The sequence below is a fragment of the Nyctereutes procyonoides genome, unplaced genomic scaffold, assembly GCF_905146905.1.
Source record: "Nyctereutes procyonoides isolate TBG_1078 unplaced genomic scaffold, NYPRO_anot_genome, whole genome shotgun sequence".
Lineage (NCBI taxonomy): Eukaryota > Metazoa > Chordata > Mammalia > Carnivora > Canidae > Nyctereutes > Nyctereutes procyonoides.
In genome coordinates, this window is record NW_026575020.1 from 4119530 (window position 1) to 4147511 (window position 27982).

The 27982-nt window shown below is 44.9% G+C and overlaps 2 protein-coding genes across 3 annotated transcripts in view; both read left to right on the plus strand.

The window, feature by feature from the left end:
- The window catches only part of TOP2A (DNA topoisomerase II alpha), a 29272-nt gene extending 16000 nt beyond the window's left edge, over nucleotides 1-13272 (plus strand). The window contains exons 21-36 of one of the 2 annotated variants that reach the window (XM_055332347.1): nucleotides 159-390; nucleotides 578-712; nucleotides 835-1035; nucleotides 1205-1400; nucleotides 2973-3064; nucleotides 3168-3332; nucleotides 3459-3542; nucleotides 4525-4707; nucleotides 5210-5300; nucleotides 5511-5654; nucleotides 9421-9573; nucleotides 9781-9904; nucleotides 10034-10077; nucleotides 10476-10613; nucleotides 11251-11450; nucleotides 12207-13272. In XM_055332347.1, coding sequence (XP_055188322.1) covers nucleotides 159-390; nucleotides 578-712; nucleotides 835-1035; nucleotides 1205-1400; nucleotides 2973-3064; nucleotides 3168-3332; nucleotides 3459-3542; nucleotides 4525-4707; nucleotides 5210-5300; nucleotides 5511-5654; nucleotides 9421-9573; nucleotides 9781-9904; nucleotides 10034-10077; nucleotides 10476-10613; nucleotides 11251-11450; nucleotides 12207-12335 — 2311 coding nt within the window. In that variant the 3' untranslated portion in view covers nucleotides 12336-13272. The remainder of the gene's footprint in view (nucleotides 1-158; nucleotides 391-577; nucleotides 713-834; nucleotides 1036-1204; nucleotides 1401-2972; nucleotides 3065-3167; nucleotides 3333-3458; nucleotides 3543-4524; nucleotides 4708-5209; nucleotides 5301-5510; nucleotides 5655-9420; nucleotides 9574-9780; nucleotides 9905-10033; nucleotides 10078-10475; nucleotides 10614-11250; nucleotides 11451-12206) is intronic. The other variant, XM_055332357.1, reaches the window with a different exon arrangement.
- An 8514-nt stretch (nucleotides 13273-21786) lies between these two features.
- On the plus strand, nucleotides 21787-27356 carry GJD3 (gap junction protein delta 3). The gene is made up of 2 exons (XM_055325587.1): nucleotides 21787-22620; nucleotides 23426-27356. The coding sequence occupies exon 2, from the start codon at nucleotides 23430-23432 to the stop codon at nucleotides 24291-24293; it is 864 nt and encodes a 287-aa protein (XP_055181562.1). The 5' UTR covers nucleotides 21787-22620; nucleotides 23426-23429; the 3' UTR covers nucleotides 24294-27356.
- The last annotated feature ends 626 nt before the right edge of the window (nucleotides 27357-27982 follow it).

A 27982-nucleotide genomic window follows, 5' to 3' on the forward strand; every position in this document is an offset into this window, starting at 1 on the left:
CATACAAAAGTGCTCAATAAATACTGTTAAATGATTATTCATCAGCAAATAAAGCCAAAGTATTTTCATGCATAGATATGAGATAAACATATATCCTTCTTACAAGTTAAATATCAAAGCCAATATTTTTGTAAAATAACATTCTTTGTTTTCTTTAGCCCTTTGGCTCGGTTATTGTTTCCACCAAAAGATGATCAGACTTTAAAGTTTCTATATGATGACAATCAACGTGTTGAACCTGAATGGTACATTCCCATTATACCCATGGTGCTGATAAATGGTGCTGAAGGAATTGGTACTGGGTGGTCCTGCAAAATCCCCAACTTTGATATTCGTGAAGTTGTAAATAATATCAGGCGTTTGATGGATGGAGAAGAACCTTTGCCAATGGTAACTATTCTGTGTGTATCAGGATCCTTCATTTCCTTTTGGTCTAAATTCAGTAGATTATATGGTTAAAGAGGACACATATAAAATTTGTTTTGCCCTTTCATGTTCATTAGATTTAATGCTATTGGGATTTCTGTTTTTAGTGTCACATTTAGAAAACCTATTTTTCTTTAAAATACCAATTTAGCTTCCAAGTTACAAGAACTTCAGGGGTACTATTGAAGAGCTGGCTCCAAATCAGTATGTGATTAGTGGTGAAGTGGCTATACTTAATTCCACAACCATTGAAATCTCAGAGCTTCCTGTCAGAACATGGACCCAGGTAGGTAATTGTGGATTTCCTCTTTGATTTTTGTGATCGGAGAAACACTTTGTACTACTGCTTGTTGAATACTCCTAAGCCTGTATTTAAGACACTTACAAGGGGATTATGCCTTTCTTTAGACATATAAAGAACAGGTTCTAGAACCCATGTTGAATGGCACTGAGAAGACACCACCTCTCATAACAGATTATAGGGAGTACCATACAGACACCACTGTGAAGTTTGTTGTGAAGATGACTGAAGAGAAACTGGCAGAGGCAGAGAGAGTGGGGCTACACAAAGTCTTCAAACTCCAAACTAGTCTCACATGCAACTCCATGGTATGTTTTAATGGTACCCATGTTTGATTTATATTAAAGTTTAATATCAATTTTAAAAGAATATCCTAGAATACTTTTATATTTTTGAAGAAGAAAGTCATTTTCCTAAAACCATTAAAGTTTAGCCAATTTACCTCTTCTTGGCTCTAATCCTATGTTTATTTTCTAGGTGCTTTTTGACCATGTAGGTTGTTTAAAGAAATATGACACAGTGTTGGATATTCTAAGAGACTTCTTTGAACTAAGGCTTAAATATTATGGATTAAGAAAAGAATGGCTTCTAGGAATGCTTGGCGCTGAATCTGCTAAACTGAACAATCAGGCTCGCTTTATCTTAGAGAAAATAGATGGCAAAATAATTATTGGTATGTTTTCAGATTAATAACTATCTGAAAAAAAATAATAACTATCTGCACTAAAACTACAATAATGCCTAACTTTAAACATTTGGAGGGAGAGCAAAATCCTTTAGTTCAGCTGGTTACTTCTACAAGAATTTCTTTCAAATATCTAGGCATTTATAGCTTGAAAAAGATAGCTTTTCTTAGATTGAACATCTTGAGAAATCAAGATTTGGTTGACATTTAGACAGAGAATAGAGAGCTAGAAAGATACCTGTGTAAAGTGATCAAGAGAAGAAATGTTAAGTCTGAGAGAGGAGGGGCAGCCCCAGTGGCCCAGCAGTTTAGCTTCTGCCTTTGGCCCAGGGCATGATCCTGGAGACCCTGGGATGGAGTCCCACATCAGGCTCCCTACATGGAGCCTGCTTCTCCCTCTGCCTGTGTCTCTGCCTCTCTTTCTCTCTCTCTCTCTTTCTCTCTGTGTGCCTCTCATGAATAAATAAATAAATAAAATAAAATCTTTTAAAAAAAAAAGTCAGAGAGGAGAAAAAGGCTGGAACAAAGATTATAAATGGCTTATATTACAAGTAAATTGCATACTGAAGACTAAAAGAGCTATTTCCAGGAAATCTTTTTTTAAAAAGATATTCTAGAAGCAACTAAGTCAGGGTTTAAGTGAGCAGGAAGAAAACAATTTTTATAAAAGCTGGAGTGTTAGTAAGGTTAAAAAAAAAATAGCTCAACCTTGGCCAGGACTAACTGGGAAAGCTAGGCAACTAACTTGTAGATTATAGTAGCAAGTCCCCAAAACATGGCAACATGAGTCCCTGGTGATCACAGAATAATTTTCTATTTTTAAAACTAATAACACTAGCATGTCCGCCCCCTGATTTCATAGAACTATTGTTTAAGACAAGGCTAAAATGAGTGATGTTGGACATGATTCAAAGAAAACAAAAGTAAAGACTGTATCTTGTTGACCGGAATTTAGGAAATAAGGGACTATCCAGTCTTCCTGAGTATAAAAGTGTAGAGAGTCTAAACATGTAATCTATATCAAGTTAATTGGTAAACGATAGTGCTCAGAAATTCATTCTGAAATACCTTATAGCTAGTAACTCAGTATCTCTCAAAGTGTAATAAATTGACTGCAGTCGTTACTAGAAGAAAGGCACTCTAGAAAACCGGAATGGATACAGCATGCAGAAATCAGTGCTTGGGTTGGTGGCACTAAAATCTTGTCCAATCAAATGTTAAAAATCTTAAAAGAGAATATAATTGAGGTAGATACTTATCAGAAATAAAGTTTTTTTTTGTTTGTTTTTTGTTTTTAGAAATAAAAGTTTTGATTGTCTTCTGTTCTTTTAGTGTTAACAATCAGGTCAACAATCTCATATGTGATTTGACTGTCCCCCTTGTGGTAATTTACATTTGTCGGTTTAGGAAAAAGACCTCTCTATACCACGAAGTATAAATTGATGCAAAACAAAGACAGCTTAATTGTTAGTTTTAATCTTTTGAATTAATATGGTAAAACCATATTCCTATCCTAAAATATCGCTCAAAACAATTATTTGTTTACATTTTTTTTAATAGAAAATAAGCCTAAGAAAGAATTAATTAAAGTTCTGATTCAGAGGGGATATGATTCGGATCCTGTGAAGGCTTGGAAAGAAGCTCAGCAAAAGGTAATTTCTTAATTAGCATTTTCTATGTTACTAAAAACTACGTATAATCTAATGTCTCTGTTTCACATTTCCTGTTAAAGCTACATTTTAATTCTTCCTCTAGGTACCAGATGAAGAAGAGAATGAAGAGAGTGACAATGAAAATGAAGCTGAAAAGAGTGACTCTGTAAGAGATTCTGGACCAACCTTTAACTACCTTCTTGATATGCCTCTTTGGTATCTCACCAAGGAGAAGAAGGATGAACTGTGCAAGCTGAGAAATGAAAAAGTGAGTTGTTAATGGAGGGTACATGTTATTCATTTCTAATGGTGAAAGTAAAAACTGTGCTTCATGAAAATTGTGTGCTATTTATGCCTATAAATTAATTCTTAATTTTCTGACTGTCTTATGAAGGAGCAAGAACTAGAAACATTAAAGAAAAAGAGTCCAACAGATTTGTGGAAAGAAGACTTGGCTACTTTCGTTGAAGAGCTGGAGGTGTGTAGTTCATAATGCCCATGTTAGAGTTTTAATGAAATAGAACATTCTAGCAATATACGTCTTTGTCAAGAAATTTCATAATTGGCAAGACAAAGAATATAAGAGGCATAAGAAAACATTCCAAGATAACACATTAAAAAAAAAAAAAAAAAAACGATTGTTAGAATAAAGTAAATGATGCCCGGAAACATGCTACCTAGAAGTTTTTGGACAAAGAGGAAAAGGTAGGAGTTGATTTCTGACTGACTGTGACTGAGAACATAAAGATAATTTAAATATGGAAAAAGACCAATCCAATCTCCCAAGTCAACACAGAAAAGGACAAAGATGTTTACCTTCTGGGCTAGCTAATCAGTAGATTCAGAAGATACTTTGTTATCTAAATCTCCCTAATTTGCTTTGTTTTCCTACACTATTTTAAGATAAGAAAAAGCATTTCATAAATTAAGCTAGAACACTTAACATACAGTTTTATATTGTCATACTTCCGTATGGATATACAAGTGGAATCCCATACTTTCACTTCTTATTTGAGTTTACAAATATGTTTATATGTATCTATGTATTTTGTCCCCAGCACAGTGTCCCCTTTTTATCTTCAGAAGGCTTAAATTGTAGAATCAAGAGTAGAACCCAGTCTTTTGTCTCCACACTTGTCAAATGGGCCTTAATGATATCTTCACTATTATTGGTGGTATTACTTAGTTGTGGCACAGCTTATCACAAATTTACTTTTTAAGTCGAGGGATGCCTAGCCAGCTCATTTGGAAGAGCTTGTGACTCTTGATCTCAGGGTCATGAGTTCAAGCCCCACATTGGGTATAGAGATAGCACACATAAATTTTTAAAAATTTATCTTAAGATGTAACAAATTGAAATCAGTTTAACTGTTGCCTTTTATTCTATTTCTATAAAGTAGCCTGATTTTTGTAGTGTCTTTGTTGACTTATAAACTTGCTTTCTTTTATCTCTTTTGTAGGCTGTTGAAACAAAGGAAAAACAAGAAGAACAGATAGGACTTTCAGGGAAAGGAGGGAAAGGAAAGGGGAAAAAAACACAAATGGCTGAAGTTTTGCCTTCTCCTTGCGGGAAAAGAGTCATCCCCCGAGTGACCATAGAGATGAAAGCAGAGGCAGAAAAGAAAATTAAAAAGAAAATTAAGGTAGGGTGCCTGGGTGGCTGTCAGTTAAGCTTTGCCTTTGGCTCAGGTCATGATCCCAGGGTCCTGGGGTAGAATCTCACATCAGGCTCCCTGCTCGGTGGGGAGTCGGCTTCTCCCTGTCCCTCCCCCCACTCGTGTTCTCTCTCTCTCTCTCTTTCTCTCTCTCTCTCTCTCAAATAAAACCTTTCTCAAAAAAAATAAAACTAAGGTACTATTGAAAAGTTATAGATAAAACTTTTTTCAGCTTAAAACTGAACAAATGATATAAAATTTCTAATCCCATAGTTTGCAATTAATCCTATATTTAATCATAACTTTGCTTTCCTGTGATCCTCATTTTTTTGATGGTTAAGTATCTTGGAAAAGTTATATCCGTACCTTTATTCAGAGCTCTTAACCAAAACTTAAAGAAAAAAATCACTCTGACCAGATATATATTTGTATATTTGACCTTACATTTTTCCAAATAAGTTGGCAGAGCTTGACCATCTTTGTCTTTTAGAATGAAAACACTGAAGGGAGCCCTCAAGAAGAGAGTATCGAAATAGAAGGTCTGAAACAAAGGTTGGAGAAGAAACAGAAAAGAGAACCAGGTATTAAAATATTTTAGTAAAATGGTATAGACTTGAGATTAAATTGTGTCTGATACCTAGTACATTCCGCATAGATGATTAGAAAGCCCTGCTGAGTAATATGAGGGAGGGCTATGTCTGGAGTTTACTTGAATCTCCCTAATACTGTCCTTGGATATGATTTATTTTAGAAAGGATTTTTTTTTTTTAATTTTTATTTATTTATGATAGTCACACAGATAGAGAGAGAAGCAGAGACACAGGCAGAGGGAGAAGCAGGCTCCATGCACCAGGAGCCCGACGTGGGATTCGATCCTGGGTCTCCAGGATCACGCCCTGGGCCAAAGGCAGGCGCTAAACCCCTGCGCCACCCAGGTATCCCTAGAAAGGATTTTTAAATAGTTTGTTAATTCAGCAACTTGAATTCCTTAGTTGAGATCCAAAGAAAACACTCTCAGTTTATTAAATTCCACTTTCTAGCCAATTATAAGACTGTAATATATATTAATATATAAAACTACTTGAGAACAATGAGCACATCTTAGCCATGTTTATATTATCCCTCTAGTTGAACACCACGCCTGGGATGTAAGTAGCACTCAGTAAATTAATAGAATTAAGAATTCTAAAAAAAAAAAAAGAATTCTACTAACATTTGATTATACCTTTGCTGAATATCTACCTTTTTTTAACTTCTTAAGATATTCACATATTAAGATTCATCAATTTAAAGTGTACCATTCAATCATTTTAGTATACTCAACAGTTTTAAAAGTTTTTTGCACCAAAAAGAAACACTCTACCCGTTAATGGTCACTTCCCATTTCCTACCAATTTCCCCTATCGTAGGCAACCATTAATCTACTTTCTGTTTTTAGATTTACTTTATTCTGGACATTTCCTATAAATAAAATCCTACAACATCTGGTCTTTTGTCCCCAGCATTTTTCACTTAGCATGTTTTTGGTGGTCATCTATATAGTAACATGTATCAATACTTCATTCTTTTTTATTGCCAAATAGTGTGTTTCATAGTATGGATATAACACATTTTATTTATTTATCCATCAGTTGATTAGTGTTTGGCTTATATCCACTTTTTAGCTGTTATGAACACTGCTATGAATACTTGTATATAAGTTTTTACGTGGACTTAAGGTTTTTATTTCTTTTGGGTAGATCCTGGGAGTGGAATTTTACTGGGTCATATTTTTCTAGGTTTAACCTTTGGAGGAACTGCCATAATGTTCTTCAGAGCAGCTGCCCCATTTTACATTCCCTCCAGCAGCGTAGGAGGGCTCCAATTCTCCACATCCTCACCAACACAGTTAATTCCTTGTCACTCTTTTTTGTTCTAGCCATCCTAGTGGATATGAAGTGGTATCTCATGGTTTGGGTTTGCATTTCCCTATTGGCTAATTATTTTGAGTATCTTATGTGCCTAAAGGTCATTTATATTTCTTTGGAAAAATGTCTATTCAGACCCTTTGCCCATTTTTCTAAGTAGGTTATTTATCTTTTGTTGTTGTTGAGTTAGTTGTAAGATATCTTTATGTATTCTAACTTTTTTTTAAGATTTTTGTTTTATTTAGAGTGAGCACGGGTGCATGAGTCCAGGAGGGGCAGGGGAAAAAGAGAGGGAATCTGAAAGACTACCCTGAGCACAGGGCTCCACATGAGACTTGTTCTCAGGTCCCTGAGATCATGACCTGAGCCAAAATCAAGAGTCAGAGGCTTGGGGCACCTGGGTGGCTTAGTGGTTGAGCGTCTGCCTTTGGCTCGGGTCATGATCCCAGAGTCCTGGAATAGAGCCCCACATAGGGCTCCCTGCTCTCACCCCCCGTTGCCCCTCCCCCTCAGCTCATTCTCTTTCTCACATTCTCTCTCAAATGAAGTGTTTTTAAAAAAATAAAAATAGGGCAGCCCGGGTGGCTCAGCGGTTTAGCACCTGCCTTCATCCCAGGGGTGACCCTGGAGACCCCAGATCGAGTCCCACGTGGGGCTTCCTGCATGGAGCCTGCTTCTCCTTCTGCCTGTGCCTCTGCCTCTCTCTCTGTCTTCTCTCTGTGTATTCTCATGAATAATTAATTAATTAATTAATTAAAATTGTCTTCACCCTTGTCAAAAATCAATTGGCCATAAATATTAAGGTTTATTTATGGATTCTCAACTCTATTACATTGATTAATCTATAAGTCTAATTTTAAGTATCTACTTTTGTTAATAGATAATGTGTACTCAGCTCTGTGGGGAATACAAGATGAATAAAACATATGGAAACATCTTAGTATTAAACTAAAGAAATAATAAAAGTATGCCATACTGCATACTGCACAAAATTATATATTGACCATCTAATGCATGCAGCACACTTTTAACTTTAAACCTAGCTAGCGATCTTTTAGCATATAAAACCAAAGAATCAGTTGAGTATTTTGAGCACTCATGTTCCCGTGAGTTTTATTACTCTTAAATAATATGAGGACACAAGAAGTGGGAGAGCATGGCATTTACCTTCAAGAGATTTATTAAGAACAAGAGTTAAAGCAGTATATACTAACCTTTGTAGGAACTGAAAGGCGAGATCAGTGTGGGTGCATGTACATTGTAGAGGCTTTATGGGAGAGGTAAAACTTAGGTTGAGTCTTGAAGAGTAGATAAGATTTAGGTATTCTAGATTGAAAAGAAAAATGGGCACATAATACACATGGGACAATGAAAAGTCCCCCTTAACAGAGTGAAAGGGAACTTTATATTGAGAAATAGTAAAAAAATAGTTTAACCAGATTACAGACAGTTAAAGAAACCATTGTTGGAGGATGCTAGATAAGATTACATTAAACTAGGATATATGAAGTAGACAGGTATATTGATAAGAATATGAAGGAGGAAAAAAAAAAGAATATGAAGGAGGCTGCTCTTGTAATCTTTGGGTCAGGACTAGTGAGTCAGCCATTAAACAGGCCTCAAGGTATGTTCCTAGCCATTGTTTTCTCTTTGAATTCTCTTCCTTGCCTTGACTTCCAACAACCTTCTGCTGATCTCTTTACATCTATTCTTGCCCCCTTCCAATCTCTACCTTGCAGCCTGGGAGAATTTTTTTTAATGCAAATCTAGTCATAATGGTTCCCTGTTTATTTTTTTTTTTTATTTTTATTTTTTAACTTTTATTTATTTATGATAGTCACAGAGAGAGAGAGGCAGAGACACAGGCAGAGGGAGAAGCAGGCTCCATGCACCGGGAGCCCGACGTGGGATTCGATCCCAGGTTTCCAGGATCGTGCCCTGGGCCAAAGGCAGGCGCCAAACCGCTGCGCCACCCAGGGATCCCTGGTTCCCTGTTTAAACAAAATCCTTAGGGCTCCTGGTTGGCTCAGTGGGTAGAGCATAGAACTCTTGACCTCAAGGTCATGGGTTCAAGCCACAAGTTAAGTATAGAGTTTACTTAAATCAGTAAACATTTTAAAGTAAAACAAAATCCTTAAAAGACGAGCCACTGTCTCCCAACTTCTGCTTTCTAGCCATATGGATTTATTTTATTTTCTTTTTTTTTTTAAGATTTTATTTATTTATTTATTCATGAGAGAGAGAGAGAGAAGACACAGGCAGAGGGAGAAGCAGACTCCATGCAGGGAGCCTGATGTGGGACGTGATCCCAGGACTCCAAGGATCATGCCCTGGGCTGAAGGCAGGCGCTAAACCACTGAGCCACCCAGGGATCCCCCTGGATTTCTTTCAGTTTACTAAATGTACCATTTTTCCCCCCAGGGCCTTTGTACATGGTGTTTTCTGTGCTAGAATGTTTCATCACCCACCTGCCTTCAACTAGTTAACTCTAATTTAAACTTCAGATCTCAGCTCAAGCATTTCTTGGAGCAGCCTCTTATTAAAACACATAGACACGTTGTATTTCTTTTTTCTTTTTTTCTTTTTTTTTTTTTTTGACACATTGTATTTCTTTATGGGATTAGATGACCAAGCTCTAAGCTCCAGGAAGAGGGACTATGTCCATCTCTGTTCACCGTTGTATTCTCAATACCAGCACAGAGCTCAATAAATATTTGAAAGATGGATGGATTATAGATGGAGAAAAGTGAGTCGAAGAACATGTAAAGGTTGTTAATTCCTATCTCCCTTCTAGGTACCAAGACAAAGAAGCAAACTACATTGCCGTTTAAACCCGTCAAAAAAGGAAAGAAGAGAAACCCCTGGTCTGATTCAGAATCAGATACGAGCAGTAATGAAAGTAACTTTGATGTCCCTCCACGAGAGGTAGAGCCACGGAGAGCAGCAAGTAAGGAAAAGTGAACAACATGCTAGATGTGCTGAAAGATCTAAATGGCCAGGAATTGTTATAGAGCAGTGATTATTAAGTTTTTGAAAAATGAAAGCATCTTTTAGAAGATGAAAGCTTAAATCTTCATGAAATGTTCTATCAATCTGTAGATTAAATACTTCTGTTAACCCTCATTTATTCTTTGTCTATGTATGTTTTTTATAGCAAAAACCAAATTCACAGTGGATTTGGATTTAGACGACAGTTTCTCAGATTTTGAAGAAAGAATTCAAGATGAGGATTCTGTTCCATCAGATGTCAGCCCACATAAGACCAAAGCTTCCCCAAAGTATGTTCTCTCATATGAATTTTATCATGATTGTTGTCAGTAGCCAATGATATATTCTTTGTTGCTTGACACAGTTAGAATTGGTTGTCAGAATGTTGGTTTTTGTTTTGTTTTTTTTTTTAATTCTAGACGTACTGCCAAAGAACTGAAGCCACAGAAAAGTGCCCCCTCAGGTATGTATTTAAGTAAAAATAGTGAGATGTCTTGCTTTACTGGGGCACTCAGATCCAGCTGGGTTCTAACCAGACTGCATTATCTAAGTCCTGCCTTGGAAAATAAATGTGGGTTCTTAGTAGCATTACATTGATGTTCATTAGGATTAGTTTTGCTCAGAAGGAGGTTCTACACTTGGTATACTGAACGTAATCATGTGCTTGCCATTTACTGTGCTGGACGCTAAAGGTACAAAAAACACCTGCCCATGAAGAATCCAGAAATTAGATAAAAGTTTATAAGCGTGTGTTTTACATATTCAAGAAAAGTCTCAGACTTGGTATTTAAATGGGGATTCAGAGCAGGAAACAGATTTTGTTGTGTTGCTTATGTGTACTATTTTCCTTTCCATTTGAAGTAATGGACCTTGATGCTGATGATGCCAAGGACAGTGTACCACTTTCTCCAGGTTCTACTGCTGATTTCTCGGCTGAAACTGAAATTGTAAACCCCCTTCCTAAAAAGAAGGTGGCCGTGAAGAAGATAGCACCAAAAAGTGAGCTTCAGTCTTTCAGATGGGTTAATATTGGGATTAAGTAACTGGCTGCCACAAGTCAATTTCAATTTTTTATTCCCAAAAGTTACTCTTAATGAAATTAAACCTTTTCCAAATGGAAGCAACTATTTAGATCTTCATAATCAAAACTGGTGATTAAAAGGTTTAAAATCAGCATGTTTCTCAAAATGCCAGGCATTATCTAGCTCATTTATATGACAGGGACAGAGTTTATAAGCAGTATAAAAGTTTACTGTAATACATAAACCTATAAAAAAAATAGGTGCTGGGCAACCCCAGTGGTGTAGTGGTTTAGCACCACCTGCAGCCTGGGGTGTGATCCTGGAGATCTGGGATCGAGTCCCACGTCGGGCTCCCTGCATGGAGCCTGCTTCTCACTCTGCCTTTGTCTCTGTCTCTGAATGAATAAAATAAAATTAAAAAAAAATAAAAAGAGTGCTTTCTTATTAAAAAAAAAAAAGATGCTTAAAAATATGTTGGTTCTGTAATGTATTTTCAGCTCTGTGAGATTTTTTTTCTTATGTTAAATATAAGCGATCAACAGCTTGCTAAAGAAAGTTCACAGAACAGTTTATCTAAGAGTGGGCACATGATGAATGCCTGTGTTGATTTGCAGGTCAGTCTTCCTCCTCCACTACAGGTGAAAAAAAAAGGGCTGCACCAAAAGGAACCCAAAAGGATCCAGACTTAAATTCTGATGTCTCTCAAAAGCCTGATCCCCCAAAAACCAAAAATCGCCGCAAAAGGAAGCCATCCACTTCTGATGATTCTGACTCTAATTTTGAGAAGATGATTTCTAAAGCAGCCACAAACAAGGTGAGTATTTATCCTAGTCAGTCCATTTGTTCTAGGTGTTTTAAAAACCAAGATTGCTCTTAGTAATCTGACACTTTTTTTTAATCTGACACATTTTTAAGGAAATAAATGTGGGGTGCCTGGGTGGCTCAGTTGGTTAAGCATCTACCTTCAGCTAGGTCCTGATCTCAGGATTCTGGGATTGAGCCCCATGTCAGGCTCCCTGCTCAGTGGGGAGCCTTCTTCTCCCTCTACCTCTGCCTTCCCCACCCCTGCCCTCACCATTTATACTCTCTCTCTCTCTCTCTCTCTCTCTCTCTCAAATAAATAAATGTTTAAAAAAAAATGTAAATCTCGGGATCCCTGGGTGGTGCAGCGGTTTAGTGCCTGCCTTTGACCCGGGGCGTGATCCTGGAGACCCGGGATCGAATCCCATGTCGGGCTCCCGGTGCATGGAGCCTGCTTCTCCCTCTGCCTATGTCTCTGCCTCTCTCTCTCTCTCTCTCTCTCTCTCTCTCTCTCTCTCTCTGACTATCATAAATAAATAAAAAATTTAAAAAAATGTAAATCTCATAATCCATTTAGCTTTTACTAGTTATGACAAAGTTACATTTAAAAATATGCCACTTAGTCAATGAGAGTTGCCTTACTTAGTTCTGTTTCTAACTAATTAGAAGGAAGGAAACTCCTTGAATTGTAGTCTGTTGATGTATTTTTTGCAGTGATATGTTGCTGTCAGACTAACATTGTGCAAATTATTTGGACTTCCTCTTATAGAAATCCAAGGGGGAGAGTGAAGACTTCCATCTGGACCTAGACTCAGCTGTGGCTCCTCGGGCCAAATCTGGACGTGCAAGGAAACCTATAAAGTACCTCGAAGAATCAGATGAAGATGATCTGTTCTAAAATGTGATTATTTTAAGTAACGGTCTTGTTGAGCCCAAGACAGGTTTTAGAATTAACCTGAATCCTTTCATTTCTTCCCCTCTGAATTTTGTTTGGGGGAGATAGTTTTAATCCAGAACCATCAAAGTGAAGTGTGTAGAGTACAAGTATCTATTACCCTTTTATAATACTGTCCGAATAATGGCCACCTCCTGGGCATTGTTTTCTTCTCTGCTTTGTCTTTGTTTGGAGTGTCTCTTGTCTTTAGAATCTGATTTTAAGTTCTTCTGGACTTTGGAGATGGTTGTATGGTCACTTCGTCATAATATAGCTTATTGACTACTCATTAAGCTAAAATTGTAAAAGTGTCTAGTCTACCTCTTTTCCTACTTTCAGTAAATATGAGATACCACATGATTAATTCTGTTTTACCTTAGTTTTATAGGTAATTTTCCATCAGATAGAATTTTATAGTTCTAGTACAAATACTCCCCGCTCAGCCTTTCATGTGCGGAATTTCTCCTCAAGCATTGAGAAATTTATCCATTTGAATGTTAGCAGAGGCTGAAGAGAAACAGCCTGGCTATGTCTGTATAGCCTCAACACAGTCAATAGGGTGAAAAAAATTAGGCCATAAGTTATGTGACTATCTCAATTCTTGACTTGTCACCTCGAGCTGTCTCCCAAGTTTGAATCTCCCAAACAACAAATATCTAGGGAGCACTGGATTGCAGAAAAGTGGGGGGACAGAGAGATCTTATACCAATGCCATCAATACTCAGCAGTGAGCGGTTATATCCATTTTGGAGAATCTCCATAATTTGCAACTTAGAAGTTTTTTTAAGGCATTTCTGTGTGTGACTTGATTGGTGTTATCAATGTTTTTGTAAATATTTACTATGTTTTTCTATTTCACTTAATTCTAACAGTATTTTACTTTAATAAAATGTTCTAAACATTGCAACCCATTGGTTGCCTTTTTTTCCCTTGCATTATACCTTTTTCTTTACTCTAAAATATACCCCTCTTCACTTCCCCTACCAAGAACTATTGCTGGTGTACCTACCTAACAGCCCCTGGCCATAGTAATAGGTCTAAGAGATAGGCATCCTGACCTAATTAAGGCCAATCAGATATTTCCCTAGGTTTCTATATATGGGTACAAAGCTCTTCATCTCCTTCACAGTCTGAAGGCCTTGGCCCTCCATGAGCAAGTAGTTTCAAATATGCATGGTTGGTTTTTGGGTTTTTTTTTTAAGATTTTTATTTATTTATTCATGAGAGAGGCAGAGGCACAGGCAGAGGAAGAAGCAGGCTCTCTGCAGGAGCCTGATGTGGGATCGAATCCCCAGCCCCAGGATCATGCCCTGAGTCAAAGGCAGACACTCAACCGCTGAGCCACCCAGGCATCCCATTTGGGGGGGGGGGGTGTGTGGAGTTTTTTAATCGTTTTAACAACTATTTTGATAATCAGGAGACAATTCTTGATGATCTCAGTAAATTACATTATAGCAACTAGCTAATCATTTAGAAGATAAATGATAAATCCAGTCCCTTCCTCACATCTTATACCAAAGTTAAGTTCAAACAGACAATATTTAAATGTCAAAAACAAAGCCATTTAAAAATGTACCAGAAGAGGATGACCGGGTGGCTCAGCAGTTGAGCGCCTACCTTTGGCCCAGGGCATGATCCTGGAGTCCTGGGATCAAGTCTCACATCAGGCTCCCTGCATGGAGCCTGCTTCTCCCTCTGCCTATATCTCTGTCTCTCTCTCTCTCTCTGGGTCTCTCATGAATAAATAAATAATTTTTTTAAACATGCCAGAAGAAAAGTAATCTCAAGTTACAGGGGCCTAAACCTAGCCCCAACGGTCGGGTTGATGAAGATCTGGAAAAATGAGCCATTTCATCAGAATCCGGGCCAAAAGGTCAAACTCTGTGCTAGTAATTCTCATTTTAGGAAATGTAGTTCAGAATAAAAATTGGAACATGGGGCACCTGGGTGTCAGTTGGTTAAGCATCTGATCTAATTTCACCACAGGTCATGAGACAGCCCATCCTCAGACTGCAGTGGATGTGGAGCCTGCTTAAGATTCTCTCCCTCTGCACCCCCACATTCTCTCCCTCTCTCAAAAAGAAAAAGAATTGGGACATGTGCCTAATTGAATTTAAGTTTAAAAAAAGAGGACATGCAAAAAGCCATGAAACACAAACACAGGAAATCTCTCGTAGTTACATAATTTGGCAAAATGCTACCATGAGGGGAAAGTGGGGCAAAATGTACAAGGGACTTCTTGTTTCTCAAAATTACATGTAAATCTACAATTATCTCAAGAAAAGCCACATGCAAAGATGCTTACTGAAGTTGATAATAAAATTGAAAGGAACAATGTCCAACAATAGGAGACCTCAGTCAGATAATTAGCTTAAACAAATTATGGTACAATGAGAAATACCAGGTACTTCTTAGGAATGATCATATATATTACTGACTGACATGAAAAGATACCCAGGACCTTATAGAGTGAAGAAGCCTGGTTACAAATCAGAGGTGAAGTGGCTCAGTTAAGTATCTGCCTTCAGCTCAGGTCTTGATCCCAGGGTTCTGGGATCAATTTCTGCATCCAGCTCCCTGCTTGGTGGGGAGTCTGCTTCTCCCTCTATGCACTCCCACTTGTGATCTCACATGCTGTCTCTCAAATAAAATATTTAAAAAAACAACAAATCAGTTCCCATCTAAGTATGCATTTGTTTATAGAAGGAAAGCACATAAACCCTCTTTAGGAAAAAAAAAAAAGTCAAACATTTACCTTGTATAAGCAGAAGCATCCAATTCCTGATTTCAGCTCAGGTCATGATCTCAGGATCTTGAGATTGAGCCCCACCTCAGTCTCCACATTCAGCATGGAGTCTGCTTGTCCCTCTTCCCCTGCTCTCCCTCTCTCTCTCAAATAAATAAAATCTTTTTTAAAAAGTAGAAATTTGTTCCTGATCAGCAATGTACTTGCTAAGATTACAAGTGAATATATCTCTTGACTTCATTCCTTAAGCCAATTGACATTCTAGAAGATAAAAATTCTAGTGCTAATAAACCTGGTTATATATACATTTAGACCCTTAATAGAATAGTTATTTTCTACACATAAAACATTGCTTAGATAAATACAGGTCACATCCATTAGAATTGCAAAAGAATAGTTAGAAAATAAGGGATTCGGGCAGCCCGGGGGGCTCAGCAGATTAGTGCCACCTTCGGCCCGGGGCCCGATCCTGGAGACCCGGAATCAAGTCCTGCATCGGGCTCCCGGTGTGGAGCCTGCTTCTGCCTCTGCCTGTGTCTCTGCCTCTCTCTCTCTCTCTCTCTCTGTGTGTCTCCTATGAGTAAATAAATAAAATCTTTAAAAAAAAAAAAAAGAAAAGAAAAGAAGGGATTCAAAACTTGCATTAGTTGATAAATACAATAAGCTTACTAAGCCTTTTCTTTTAAAACACATTGTAACCCACTGTTCCTGCTGCAAGGGAATTTTTTAAGTGATTTCTGGCCATATTTTCCTAAAACCCAAAGACAAAATTTTTTTAATTCATTAACTGGCTTCTAGAGTGATAGATATCTGTTCTGACCCACCCAGTGTCACTCTCCTCTGTAATTCCACTTCTGGAAAATTATTCTGAAGTCCAGAAAACAAAAGGTTTGTGTCCAAAAGCATTCATGGTAGCTATTTACACTAGTGAAAAATTGGGAATAGAATAAGTGTCCTACAATGGAAGAATGGTTAAACTGGTACACCCTTACCATGTATTACAGAGTCATTAAAAATCATATTTTCCCAGAACATTTAACAGCACAGGAAAGTCATTGTATTGGGTATCAGGGAAAAAAGATACAAAAACTATCCATATACCAAAACTCATTGAATTATATTATAAAATGGTGTGTTTTACTGTGTAAATAGTGTAATAAAATGCTAAGTTTTAGGGGCACCTGGGTGGCTCAGTTGGTTAAGCATCATCCTTTGGCTCAGGTCATGATCCCAGGGTCCTCGAATTTGCAGTGTCAGGCTCCCTGCCCAGGGGGAGTCTGCTTCTCCCTCTCCCTCTGCTCTACCCCCTGCTCATGCTCTCTACCTCACTTACCCTCTCTCTCTCTCAAATAAAATCTTTACAAATACAGTAAATTTTAAAAAGCTTTTAGTGTGAGTCTCAAACATAAACCAGTGCTTCTCAAACTTGTACTTAACAAATCCATTAGAGATCTTGTTGAACTGCAACTTCTGACTCAGTAGGTCTGGAGTGGGGTCTGAAGAGGCATTATCAACAATTTCCCAGGTGATGCCAGTGCTGCTGTTTGGAGACCTAACCTGGAAAAGCCAAGGTGTAAACCACATACCAGTGCTCCTTTATGTGTGGTCCCTAGACCAGCAGCATTAGCATGACCTGAGAGCTTGTTAGAAATTCAGATGATCAGGTCCATTCCAGAACTAGATGACTTAAAAGTACTAGTTTTAAGAAGTGCCCCAGTTAGGAGCAACTGGGTGGCTTAGTTGGTGAAGTCTGGCTCTTAATCTCCACTCACGCCTTAATCTCAGGGTTGTGAGTTCAAGCCCTATGTTGGGCTCCATGCTGGAAGTGGAGCCTACTTTTAAAAAAGAAAGAAAGAGGGACGCCTGGGTGGCTCAGCAGTTTAGCACCTGCCTTCCACCCAGGGTGTGATCCTGGAGTCCAGGGGTCGAGTCCCACATTCGGCTCCCTTCACGGATTCTGCTTCTTCCTCTGCCTCTCTCTTTGTCTCTCATGAATAAATAAACAAAATCTTGAAAGAGAAAGAAAGAAGAAAGAAAGAAAGAAAGAAAGAAAGAAAGAAAGAAAGAAAGAAAGAAAGAAAGAAAGAAAGAAACCACTCCAGTTAATTCTGATGCAATCTGAAATTTAAGTATGCTATTGTGCATTGAAAGGCCAACTGCAGGTGGGCCCCCCTGGGTGGCTCAGGGGTTGAGCGCCTGCCTTCTGCACAGGGCGTGATCCTGGAGTTCTGGGATCCCCACATCCAGCTCCCTGCAAGGAGCCTGCTTCTCCCTCTGCCTTTGTCTCTGCCTCTCTCTCTTTCTCTCTGTGTCTCTCATGAATAAATAAATAAATAAAATATTTTTAAAAAGAAAGAAAGAAAGGCCAACTGCAGGGACACCTGGATAGCTCAGTGGTTGAGCGTCTGCCTTTGGCTCAGGGCATGATCCCGGATTCTGGAATGGAGTCCCATACTGGGCTCCCCACAGGGAGCCTGCCTCTCTCTGTGTGTCTCTCATGAATAAATAAAATTCTTAAGAAAAAAAACAAAAAAAAAAAAAAAAAGAAAGAAAAGAAAGAAAGGCCAACTGCAAGTTGCAGCAAAATGTCATGTTTTCCTTTGGATAATGAAATTTGGGTGATTTATGTTTTCTTCTTTGCATCTTCCTATAGTTTACAAATATAATAAATGTTACATGTCTTCTTTCCAGATGAAAATAACCATAATTTTTTTCTTTTTTTTTTTTAATTTTTATTTATTTATGATAGTCACACACACACAGAGAGAGAGGCAGAGACTCAGGCAGAGGGAGAAGCAGGCTCCATGCACCGGGAGCCCGACGTGGGATTCGATCCCGGGTCTCCAGGATCGCGCCCTGGGCCAAAGGCAGGCGCCAAACCGCTGCGCCACCCAGGGATCCCCATAATTTTTTTCAGATTATAAAAGTAATATATGGATTCTAGTTCTAATATGATGCTGAACCTGTACAGCCAGGAATCCTTCTCAGGTGCCTGTTACTCATGTGTGGCACCACTGCAAAATCTGAGGATGTCTGCAAGCTATGTTGAAAACCATGTGATGGTTAATTGTATGTGTCAACTTGACTGGGTTAACGGATGCCCAGAGAGCTGAGTGTCTTTTAGGATGTCTCCGGAAGAAATTAGCACTTGAATCTGTAGACTGAGTAAAGATCACCGCTGAGTGAAGACCAACGCGGCTGGGCATCATGCAAGCCGCTGAGAACCTGAATAGAATTATTCAGTTGGTAGGGCCCGACTGCCCGACTTGAGGGAACTGAGTTTCTCTGAATCACCACCTAAGCGGAGAGGGCCAGTAACAGGAGCAGATCTGTGACCGTGCGGGTGAAAGTCCCCTTCTTGCGCGCGAGGCCACCTGGAGGGGGAAAGACTACATTTCCCAGCCTTCCTTGCGGAAGGTCATCCTGACCAATGACGTGCGAGCAGTCGGTCACGGGGGCAGCTTCTGGGAGACACCTTGGTGCGCTTATTTCTCCAGCCTTCGTCCCAGCTCCGTGCGCTGCGTGCAGTGCTGCTGACCTGACCGTGGAGAACGAGGGCCATAGCCAGGGAGGGGTTTGCAAGGAGCCTGCTCCCCCAGGACTTTGGGGCGCAGAGCTCCCTGCCATCGATGAACAGCCCACCACCCTCCTTTTATGTAAGAGGAACAGGGATGCCTCGTGGCTCAGCGGTTGAGCGGCTGCCTTCAGCCCAGGGCGTGATCCCGGGATCCTGGGACCGAGTCCCACGTCGGGCTCCCTGCATGGAGCCTGCTTCCCCCTCTGCCTGTGTCTCTGCCTCTGTGTGTGTGTGTGTCTCTCATGAAGAAATAAATAAAATCTCTTAAAAGAGAGGGGGGGGGGAAACCAGCTTCTCTGTTTAAGCCACTGTCTACTTGTTTTGCTGTTACCTCCGAACCTGGTGTTAAGTAATTGTAGAGCCAAGGGAGAGGTCAGGCAGGTCCTGTGTGTGAGGCAACCACGGAGCCGGCGGGGGGTATTGGGAGCCGCAGGCTGAAGCTCCCCGGAGAGGACAGGGAGCCTTGAGGGCCTGCGGACAGAAGGTCGCCTGTCCGGAGGATCTTCAGGCCTGGAAAGAGTTTGAAGGGTCAGACGCGATGCAGCGGGACTGGTGGGGGTGTTAGGGAGGTGCTGCAGGGCAACCAGGAAACCAGGCGCCCACCCTTTGGGGCCTGAGCCTTCCCCACCCTGGCCAAGCTGGGAAGGAAGACAAGAGAGGAATTTTACCACTAACCCGTCTTGGAGTTTTCATTTCTACCCAGGACCGGACATTATGATTACTGATCTCAGACCAAATCGGCCATTTAAGTGATCACAAGCTTTAGAGGTGATCAGAGTGAGCAACTGAGGCATGTGCCCCAACCCTGTTCTCAGGGTCTTGGGGGGAGATGACCTGCAGCCTCTGCGACCCTCCCACCCCACTTCATTCATCCACCTGACAAATATTTACTGAGCATCTACCATGTGCCAGAAGCTGTTCCAGGTACTGACACGGGACAGTGAACAAGGCACCAAAACTCTGCCCTCATGGAGCTTACGTGCTAAGGGAGATGGGTGCTACGTGGGATAAAAAATAAAAAGTACCAAGTATGTTATATAGTGATCGGTGCAAAAGAAATAAAGCTGAGAAAGAGGACAGGGAGTAGAAGGTTAATTCTAGTCAGGGCCGCTAAGGAAGGCCTCACTAAAAGGCAGCATTTATTTTTTTAATTTATTTATTTATGATAGTCACAGAGAGAGAGAGAGAGAGGCAGAGACACAGACAGAGGGAGAAGCAGGCTCCATGCACCGGGAGCCCGATGTGGGATTCGATCCTGGGTCTCCAGGATCGCGCCCTGAGCCAAAGGCAGGCGCCAAACCGCTGTGCCACCCAGGGATCCCTGTTTTTTATTTTTTTAAGATTTTATTTATTCATAAGAGACACAATGAGAGAGAGGCAGAGACACAGGCAGAGGGATAAGCGGGCTCCTTGGGTGGAGCCCGATGTGGGACTTGATCCTGGGACCCAGGGATCACGCCCCGAGTCAAAGGCAGACGCTCAACCACTGAGTCACCCAGGCGCCCCAAGGCAGGATTTCTATAAAGACTAAAAAATATTAGAGGAGCAGAGGGAGGAGACAATACCATCGTGCCCTGATGATATCACTTACTGGGTACAACCATGCGGTGCCTGCGTATGTGTGTCCCCATGTCACAAAATGGCTCCACAGCCCCACAGGCTAGGGTGAAGTGTCTGGGACAGAGATTGACTGTGAACCTGGGCAGGATGGGCCTCTCAGCCCAGTTCCAGATCTTAAGTATGGCCAAGAATGGGGCCATGTGTCGCCAGCCCTGGATAGCATCAGTGACACCTCCTCTCAGGCTGGACAGCGCTATCTGGGAAGGACGATGGGCCCCAGAGATTGAAGTCTCCCCTGTCTGGCCCTGTGGCACCAGGGCTGGGGACACTGCAGTGTGACCATGCGCCTGCCTCACCCGAGCCCACCAGCTCTGCCATTTCCCACTTCTGACAGGCAGACAACCTGATGGGTTTTTTCCAGGCTGGGACAGTGACCTGACCCAGCAGGGACCATGAGTACAGGGGCAGGGACCATTGGACAGGCAGGAGAGATGAGGTGTGTCCCTGAGCCCCCATGGCTGGGGCTGGGGGTCGGGGGTCGGGGAGCAGCTTTGCCAGAAGCAGGCAGAGGTCAGGGTTGGGAAGGTCAGCCATGCCCCCACCCCACATCCTGTTTTTGGAATGTGGGTCCCCAGCCTGTGCTTTCCTTTGGACTTTGTCCAAGGCAGTGTCTCCCCACCCAGGCCCACTCCCAAGGGAACTCTGCCTGACGGTGGGAGGGTTCCCCAGCACATCCATCATTAACCTAGGGTTTTTCCAGGTTGGGCTGGGCCCCTGAGCCAGTGTGGGTGAAGGGCACATTTCCCACCCCTTCCTGAAATCGGGCCAGGGGATCTCTGTCAACACATGGAAAATTATACAGGCCCCCATGGCTAAAGGAAAGAGGAAATGTCATGGAGGAGGAGAGCCTTGGCTTCCCCACTCAGAGAGGAACAGTCATGGTCCACTTGCAGAGTCTGGGTCCACCAGACCCCCCAGAAGCCCTGGGGATTGTCAGACCCTGGGAAACCCAAGCTAGAAGGACAGTTCCATGACGGGCTTAAGCACATGGGCTCCCAGCCAGTCAAGCCAGGCATGAGACAGCGACCAGCTACATACTTGCTGTGTGACTGTGGGCAAGTTGCTGAGACCCTCTGAGTCCCAGCTTGCCTCCTGCCAGGGTCATCAAGAGGATTAAATGAGCTAATTTGTGTGGAGGGCTCAGCACAGGGCCTGGTTGAGAGCAGGTGCGCAGGTGAAGGAGGGCAATGGTGTACAGGTTGGGCAGATTCCTAGAAAGGCCTACAGGGGATGAACAAAATGTCTCAACCTCAGGGATCCCCTCCCTGGCCACTCCGGTCACCATGACTCATCCGAACTCTTTCTCTAATGGACAGCCTTTCCTGCCACCTAGAGCCAGAGGATGTGATTCAGAGCCTTATAGGGGAAGAGAAGTCTTTCTATTTATTTTTCCCATTATAAAATAACATGCTTATTATAATAAATCTGGAGATTACAGAAAAGCGGGAAGAAAGCAAAAGCTTTTTTTTTTTTTAATTTTATTTATTCATGAGAGACACAAGCAGAGGGAGAAGAAGCAGGCTCCATGCAGGGAGCCCAACGCAGGACTCGATCCCAGGTCTCCAGGATCACTCCCTGGGCTGACAGTGGCGCAAAACCACTGAGCCACCCAGGCTGCCCCAAGCAAAAGCTTTTTAACCACCAATGCCGACCACTCTTGATGCCTTCATGGTTTCCATATGGGATCTTTTTCTGGGCCCAGGTTTTCTTTGTTCTCCTTAATATGACTGGGACCTTAGCATTAAGACATAGAACTGGAAGGAAACCTGGAGGTCAGATGGCCCAGTGTCCTCAGTTAACACACCAGGAGACTGGCCTGAAGAGCTCAGTGACTATGCTGCTGCCCCCAACACAGCACCAAACCTCTCTCCAGCCCGGAAGTTGCCAGTCAGTTAATAGTGGGTCTAGGCCTTCCAGTTTGGGGGTATCTGTAAGGTGGGCTTCCATAACCCACACCCCCCACCCCCTGTCAAAAGCAGTTGGTTCTGATTAACCCCCTTCCCCATTCCCAGAAGGAGACACAGCAGTGGGATGGGGGTAGGGGTGGCTTAGGGATCGAAAGGGAGGGCTGGCAAAGGCGAGCAAGGGGCACGGCCCTGTGTCTGTTCCCAAGGGTGGAGCCAGCCAACAGGGCCACCCTGTCCCTTTAAGAGAAGGGGGAGAGCAAGCCCCTCTCGGCCATTCTGTCCTGTCATCCATCCTGGCCAAATCCAAAAGGGAAAATGAAAAGGAGCCTAGGAGAAACAAGTCCCAGCCATCTCCCAGGATCCCTCCCTCAGCTCTAACACCTCAGCTGCAGCCACAGGGTGAGTGGGGTCAGGTGAGGGTCTGGGGGCACCAGGGGCCTGTGGGACCTGGGTGAGTGAGTGTGTGTGTGTGTGTGTGTGTGTGTGTGTGTGTGCGCGCGCGCGCGCCCTTGGAGGAGGTTCTCAAGAGATGTGGGAGACTGGAAGTAGAGGGACACCAGGGAGGAGATGGGAGAGGGCTGGGCCTGTACCCTGCCACTCCGGGGTGGGATGGTGGGGGACACCTCCAACAAAGGATACTACTTACAGAGTTATGGAAGTGGGACTACTTTTGTGTCCACCCCCCAACTCTGAGAGAAGTTCAGTGGGATGAGAGGGGCGAGAGAAGTGGCAGGCAGGGAAAGAAGGTGAGGCCGCTCCGGGTCTGCTGGCTCCCACCTCTCCCAGGGGGGATCTGGAGTCGGGGGTTGGAGGCACCATGGTCGCCCAAGGAAAGCATCCTCGAGCACATAAGGGCGCCGCTGGGTCTCCGCTTCCACAGTGCAGTGGGTGGCTGCGCCTCCTTGATGTCCATGTTCACTCCCTACAGATCTGGACTCTGGAGCACCAGGGAGGGGCTCCTCCCCAGCGCCTGTGGTCCCCGGGAGAAGGGCACCCCCAGGGGCGCACCTCCTAACCCCTCCTGCCCTCCCCCCACCCCACCCCCGCGTCCCCTAGATACCCTAGATACCACAATAGCCCAGCTGAACCCAGGCCTAACGGAGCACCTGCCTCGCCCCAAGGTCAGAGGAGGGCTAGCTGACCCCCCCCGGGGGCTGGGGGGGACGCTGATCGGCGGCCTCTGACCCCCCCCCCGCGTCCCCAGCGCCATGGGGGAGTGGGCGTTCCTGGGCTCGCTGCTGGACGCCGTGCAGCTGCAGTCGCCGCTCGTGGGCCGCCTGTGGCTGGTGGTCATGCTCATCTTCCGCATCCTGGTGCTGGCCACCGTGGGCGGCGCCGTGTTCGAGGACGAGCAGGAGGAGTTCGTGTGCAACACGCTGCAGCCGGGCTGCCGCCAGACGTGCTACGACCGCGCCTTCCCCGTCTCGCACTACCGCTTCTGGCTCTTCCACATCCTGCTGCTGTCGGCGCCGCCCGTGCTCTTCGTCATCTACGCGGTGCACCGGGCGGGCAAGGGCGCGGGCGCGGCGGGCGCGGGGGGCGCGGGCGGCGCGGGGGGCGCGGGGGGCGCGGGGGGCGCGGAGGCGGAGGCGGGCCCCGGGCCGTCCCCGCGCCGCCGCTGCTACCTGCTGAGCGTGGCGCTGCGCCTGCTGGCCGAGCTGGCCTTCCTGGCGGCCCAGGCGCTGCTCTACGGCTTCCGCGTGGCCCCGCACTTCGCGTGCGCCGGCGCGCCCTGCCCGCACACCGTGGACTGCTTCGTGAGCCGCCCCACCGAGAAGACCGTCTTCGTGCTCTTCTACTTCGCCGTCGGGCTGCTCTCGGCGCTGCTCAGCGTGGCCGAGCTGGGCCACCTGCTCTGGAAGGGCCGCCCGCGCGCCGGCCGCCGCCACCGCGCGCACGAGGGGGCGCAGCTGCTCCCGCCGCCGCCGCCGCCGCCGCCGCCGCCGCCGCCGCGCCCCGCCCCCCGCGCCCCGCCCGCCTATGCGCACCCCGCGCCCGCCCGCGACGCCGAGGGCGGCAGCGGCCGCGGCAAGGCGCCCCCGGCCACCGCCCGCCTGGACCTGGCCATCTAGGCGCGGGCCGCAGGGGCCCCGCCGGGCTGTGCCCGCGACCTTGCCCGCCCGGGCGCTTCCCGGCGCTCTCGGTGGCGGTGGCGGTGGCGGTGGCGGTGGGGCCGGAGGATGAGCTGCGGCAGGGCGCGATGCCCGCCTCATCCACGTGGCAGGGAAAGGGACGGGGGCCGCTGGGGCAGAGTGCGTAAGAGGACACAGCAGGGCGCAAAACGGAGGTTCCGGTGGTGCCCAGGAAACAGAATCGCGACACCAGCTTCCCGAGGGCCTCTCCTTGTTCACGCTGGGTGGCCGCCCTAGGTGTGTGCTCACATGTACACTAGGTATGGCGTGGGCTGTGTGTGCATGTGCACATGTAAGACCCGTGTGAGCTGTGTGTGCGCGCGTGCATGCATGTGTCCTCTGTGACCTGTGTGTGTGCATGTGCGTGTGCACAGCTACATCCTACGCAGGCTCTCCGTGTGTGTGTATACCTTGTGTGTGTGAGTCCTGTGCATGTGTGCATCTGTATGTCCTGTGTGAGTGTGTATGTCTGTCTATGTGTGGCTGTGAGGGACAATGGGAGAGAGACATCTCTGGTAAGGTGCCAACAACAGCCGCAGTGGCACTGCAGAAGCTCTCCGCTCTTAATGGAGCCCACGCAGGGAGGAGAGAGGTGCCCCTTCCCCCTGGGCACGCCCCAGAGCCGTAGGGCTTGTGGGCACCATCCACACACTCAACCGTGTCCCCAGACCAGGGTGGCCAAACCCTCCCTTTGATGGAAGCAGAGTGGGGGTGGGCAGTAGGGTCAGCAGGATTCTTTTCTGTCTTCACTTCCTCACCTGGCTGCTGTTCCCCAGGTTCATAAACATGGCCAAGTTCCTTCCATCCTCAAAAGAAATGTGCCCTAAAACGTGCTCCGGGCCCTGCATTTCCCTGCAGCCACCACCATCTTCCCTCCTGGGGGGATACTTGGCTACCTCTTGTCCCCCTCCTGTATCTTCTCTGCCCCATCTGTCTTCCTCCCTTGTACCCCAGCGGTGCTGATCTCCATAAGCTCACCCAGGACTTAAGTGACATCCAGCGGCCCCGTCTGACCACGCCCTGGGCGTTATCCAACCCTGCTGAGCAGGCCACCACCACCCACTCTGCCGTCTTTTCTCCTATGTCCCTGGTCCTCCCCTCTTTGTCCTGGACTCTCCGGCCCGTACGGCACACAGCGGGCAGAGGGGTCTTTCCAAATGGTCCTCCTGCTTACACTCTCGAGGGCTCCCTGTCATCAGGATAAGTCCAGTGCCTGGATGAGGCTTCTGAAGTCCCAACCCTGTCCCACCTGGCCCCAGCCCCACTGCATGGGCTTCCTATGGTTTCTGTGCTCAAAGCATAGAGTTTTTCCTCTTCTTACCAGGCATAGTGACCAATCTCCTTCTAGATGTTAGAACGTGCTGTTTCTTGGCCTGGAGCAGCCTGCCTGTCTGCAGCACTCCCACCTCACCTAGCTAATTCCTGCCTCCCTTTTGGTCTCATTTGGGAAGAAATAGATGCCTTCCCTCACAGTGCCCACACCCAAGTCAGAACTAGGTGCCCCATGGCACCCATGCTTCTGCAGGCAGAGCACGTCTGCTGGATGGCATTGCTTGCTCCTCCACACTGGCCCATAGTAGGTGCTTAGTAAATTTGTGTTGATGAGGAACTGAAGGTGTCTCTGGGGCCCAAAGGCTTATCCATGCTCATGGCAGGCAGCAACATCTCTCTGATGACAGTCAGTTATGTGTGCAAAGCCTGGACCTCCAACAAATTCAGATGGGGATATCCAGCTGTTTTCCAGATGTGTTCATTCAAGAAATATTTGTTGAGCACATACTATACGCCAGGCAATGTTCAAGATCAGCACTGTGCAAGAGAAATAGGATGTGAGCCACATGTGTAATTTTAAATTTTCCATTAGCTACATTAAAAAGTAAAAGGAAACAGATGAAAGCAATTTTAATAACATATTTTCTTTAACCCAGTATATCCAGAATGTCATTTCAACACATCATCGATATAAAGAAGTCTTAAGGAGATATTTTACATTCATTTTTTTGTACTAAGTCTTTGAAATCTGGTATGTGTTTTATGCTTAGAGCATATCTCAGTTTGGACCAGCCACATTTTGAAGACCCAGTCACCACACTTGGCTAGTGACAACTGTATCAAACAGAGTAAACTTGACATTGGGCTTCAGTGGTGAACAAAACCTGCCTTCGTGAAGCTTACATTCTGGTTGGGAAGGCAGGCAGTAGAATATACCACCAGGTACTGCTCAAAATAAGGCGAGACAGTGACTATCCCTGAGGCGTGACACTGGAACAGAATGTAGCAAAGAGCTAGCCCTGAAGCTGCCTCCAGGAAGGGCATTCCAGGTGGAGGGAATGGTGAGTGCAAAGGCCCTGAGGCAGGAATACGTTGGGGGTATTTGAGGGCAGCAAGAAGGCCCATGTGGCTGGAATAGAGTAAGGGATGGGAGTGGGGGTCCCCAGCACCTCAAATGCAACCCCAACTGCCTTAGTGTCCCGTCTCAATGTTGATATCTCCATCCACCCAGGCCACCTCCACCCACTACTGCCAAAGCCTGTCTTCTGCCCGCCTCCCATGTCCTGTCAATCACCTGGTCTCCCATTTTGCCACTTAAGCATTCTTCCCCTCATGCACTCTCACCCCTCCAGAGTCTGCCCAGGGCCAGCCCTGTCACCGGTGGCCTGGAGAGCAACCACGGCTTCCACTCTGCTCCCTGCAATTCCCATCTGAACAGCTAGCTCACTGGCTTGAAATCCTTCACTCCCATCACTCTCAGGGTCAAGTCCGGCTCCTGAACCAGCCCTGGCCTGCGCCCATCCCTGCCTCTCCAACTTACTTCTTCCAGCATTCCAACGGAAATGGTTAAAGCACAGAGCTGGTGACAGTTTGTGATCACATGAAGCTATTTATCACCTCTGTGCCCCTGCTTGCTGACTCTTCCCCTTAGACCTTCAGCTGGGAGGGGGCACCTCTTCCACGAAGCCTTCTGATATTTGCCCCAGGCCTGGTTAAATGCCCCGTGGGAGGCCAGAGATACTGCTAAACATCCCCCCACCCCGTGCACAGGACGGCCCCCCCACCCCAACAAAGAATCCCTAAGCCCAAAATGTCACTTGTGTGGTGGTTGAGAAACCACTCAGCAGCGATGGACTGTGAGCCACGGAGAGCAGCCTCAAGCCCCAGCCAAAGGTACTACTGGGGCAGGGGGCACTTTGTAAATGTGGGGCTGCTGCTTTAGTCGCCACAGTGAGGGCGACCCTCTTGGCATTTGGTAGGCAGAGGCCAGGAATGAAATGATGCCCTCCTACAGCACAGAGTTGTCACATGTGGGTCACCTGTGGCTCAGTCGGTAGAGCATGTGACTCTTGATCTTGGGGTCATAAGTTTGAGCTCCAGGTCAGGTGCAGGGCTTACTTTAAAAAAAAAAGAAAGAGGACAGCCCGGGTGGCTCAGCGGTTTAGCGCCGCCTTCAGCCCAGGGCGTGATCCTGGATACTCAGGATCGGGATCGAGTCCCGAAGGCCGCGTCGGGCTCCCTGCATGGAGCCTGCTTCTCCCTTTGCCTGTGTCTCTGTCTCCCTCTCTCTCTCTGTGTCTCTCATGAATAAATAAATAAAATCTTAATGAAGAAAGGTCACACATGACTTTAAGATG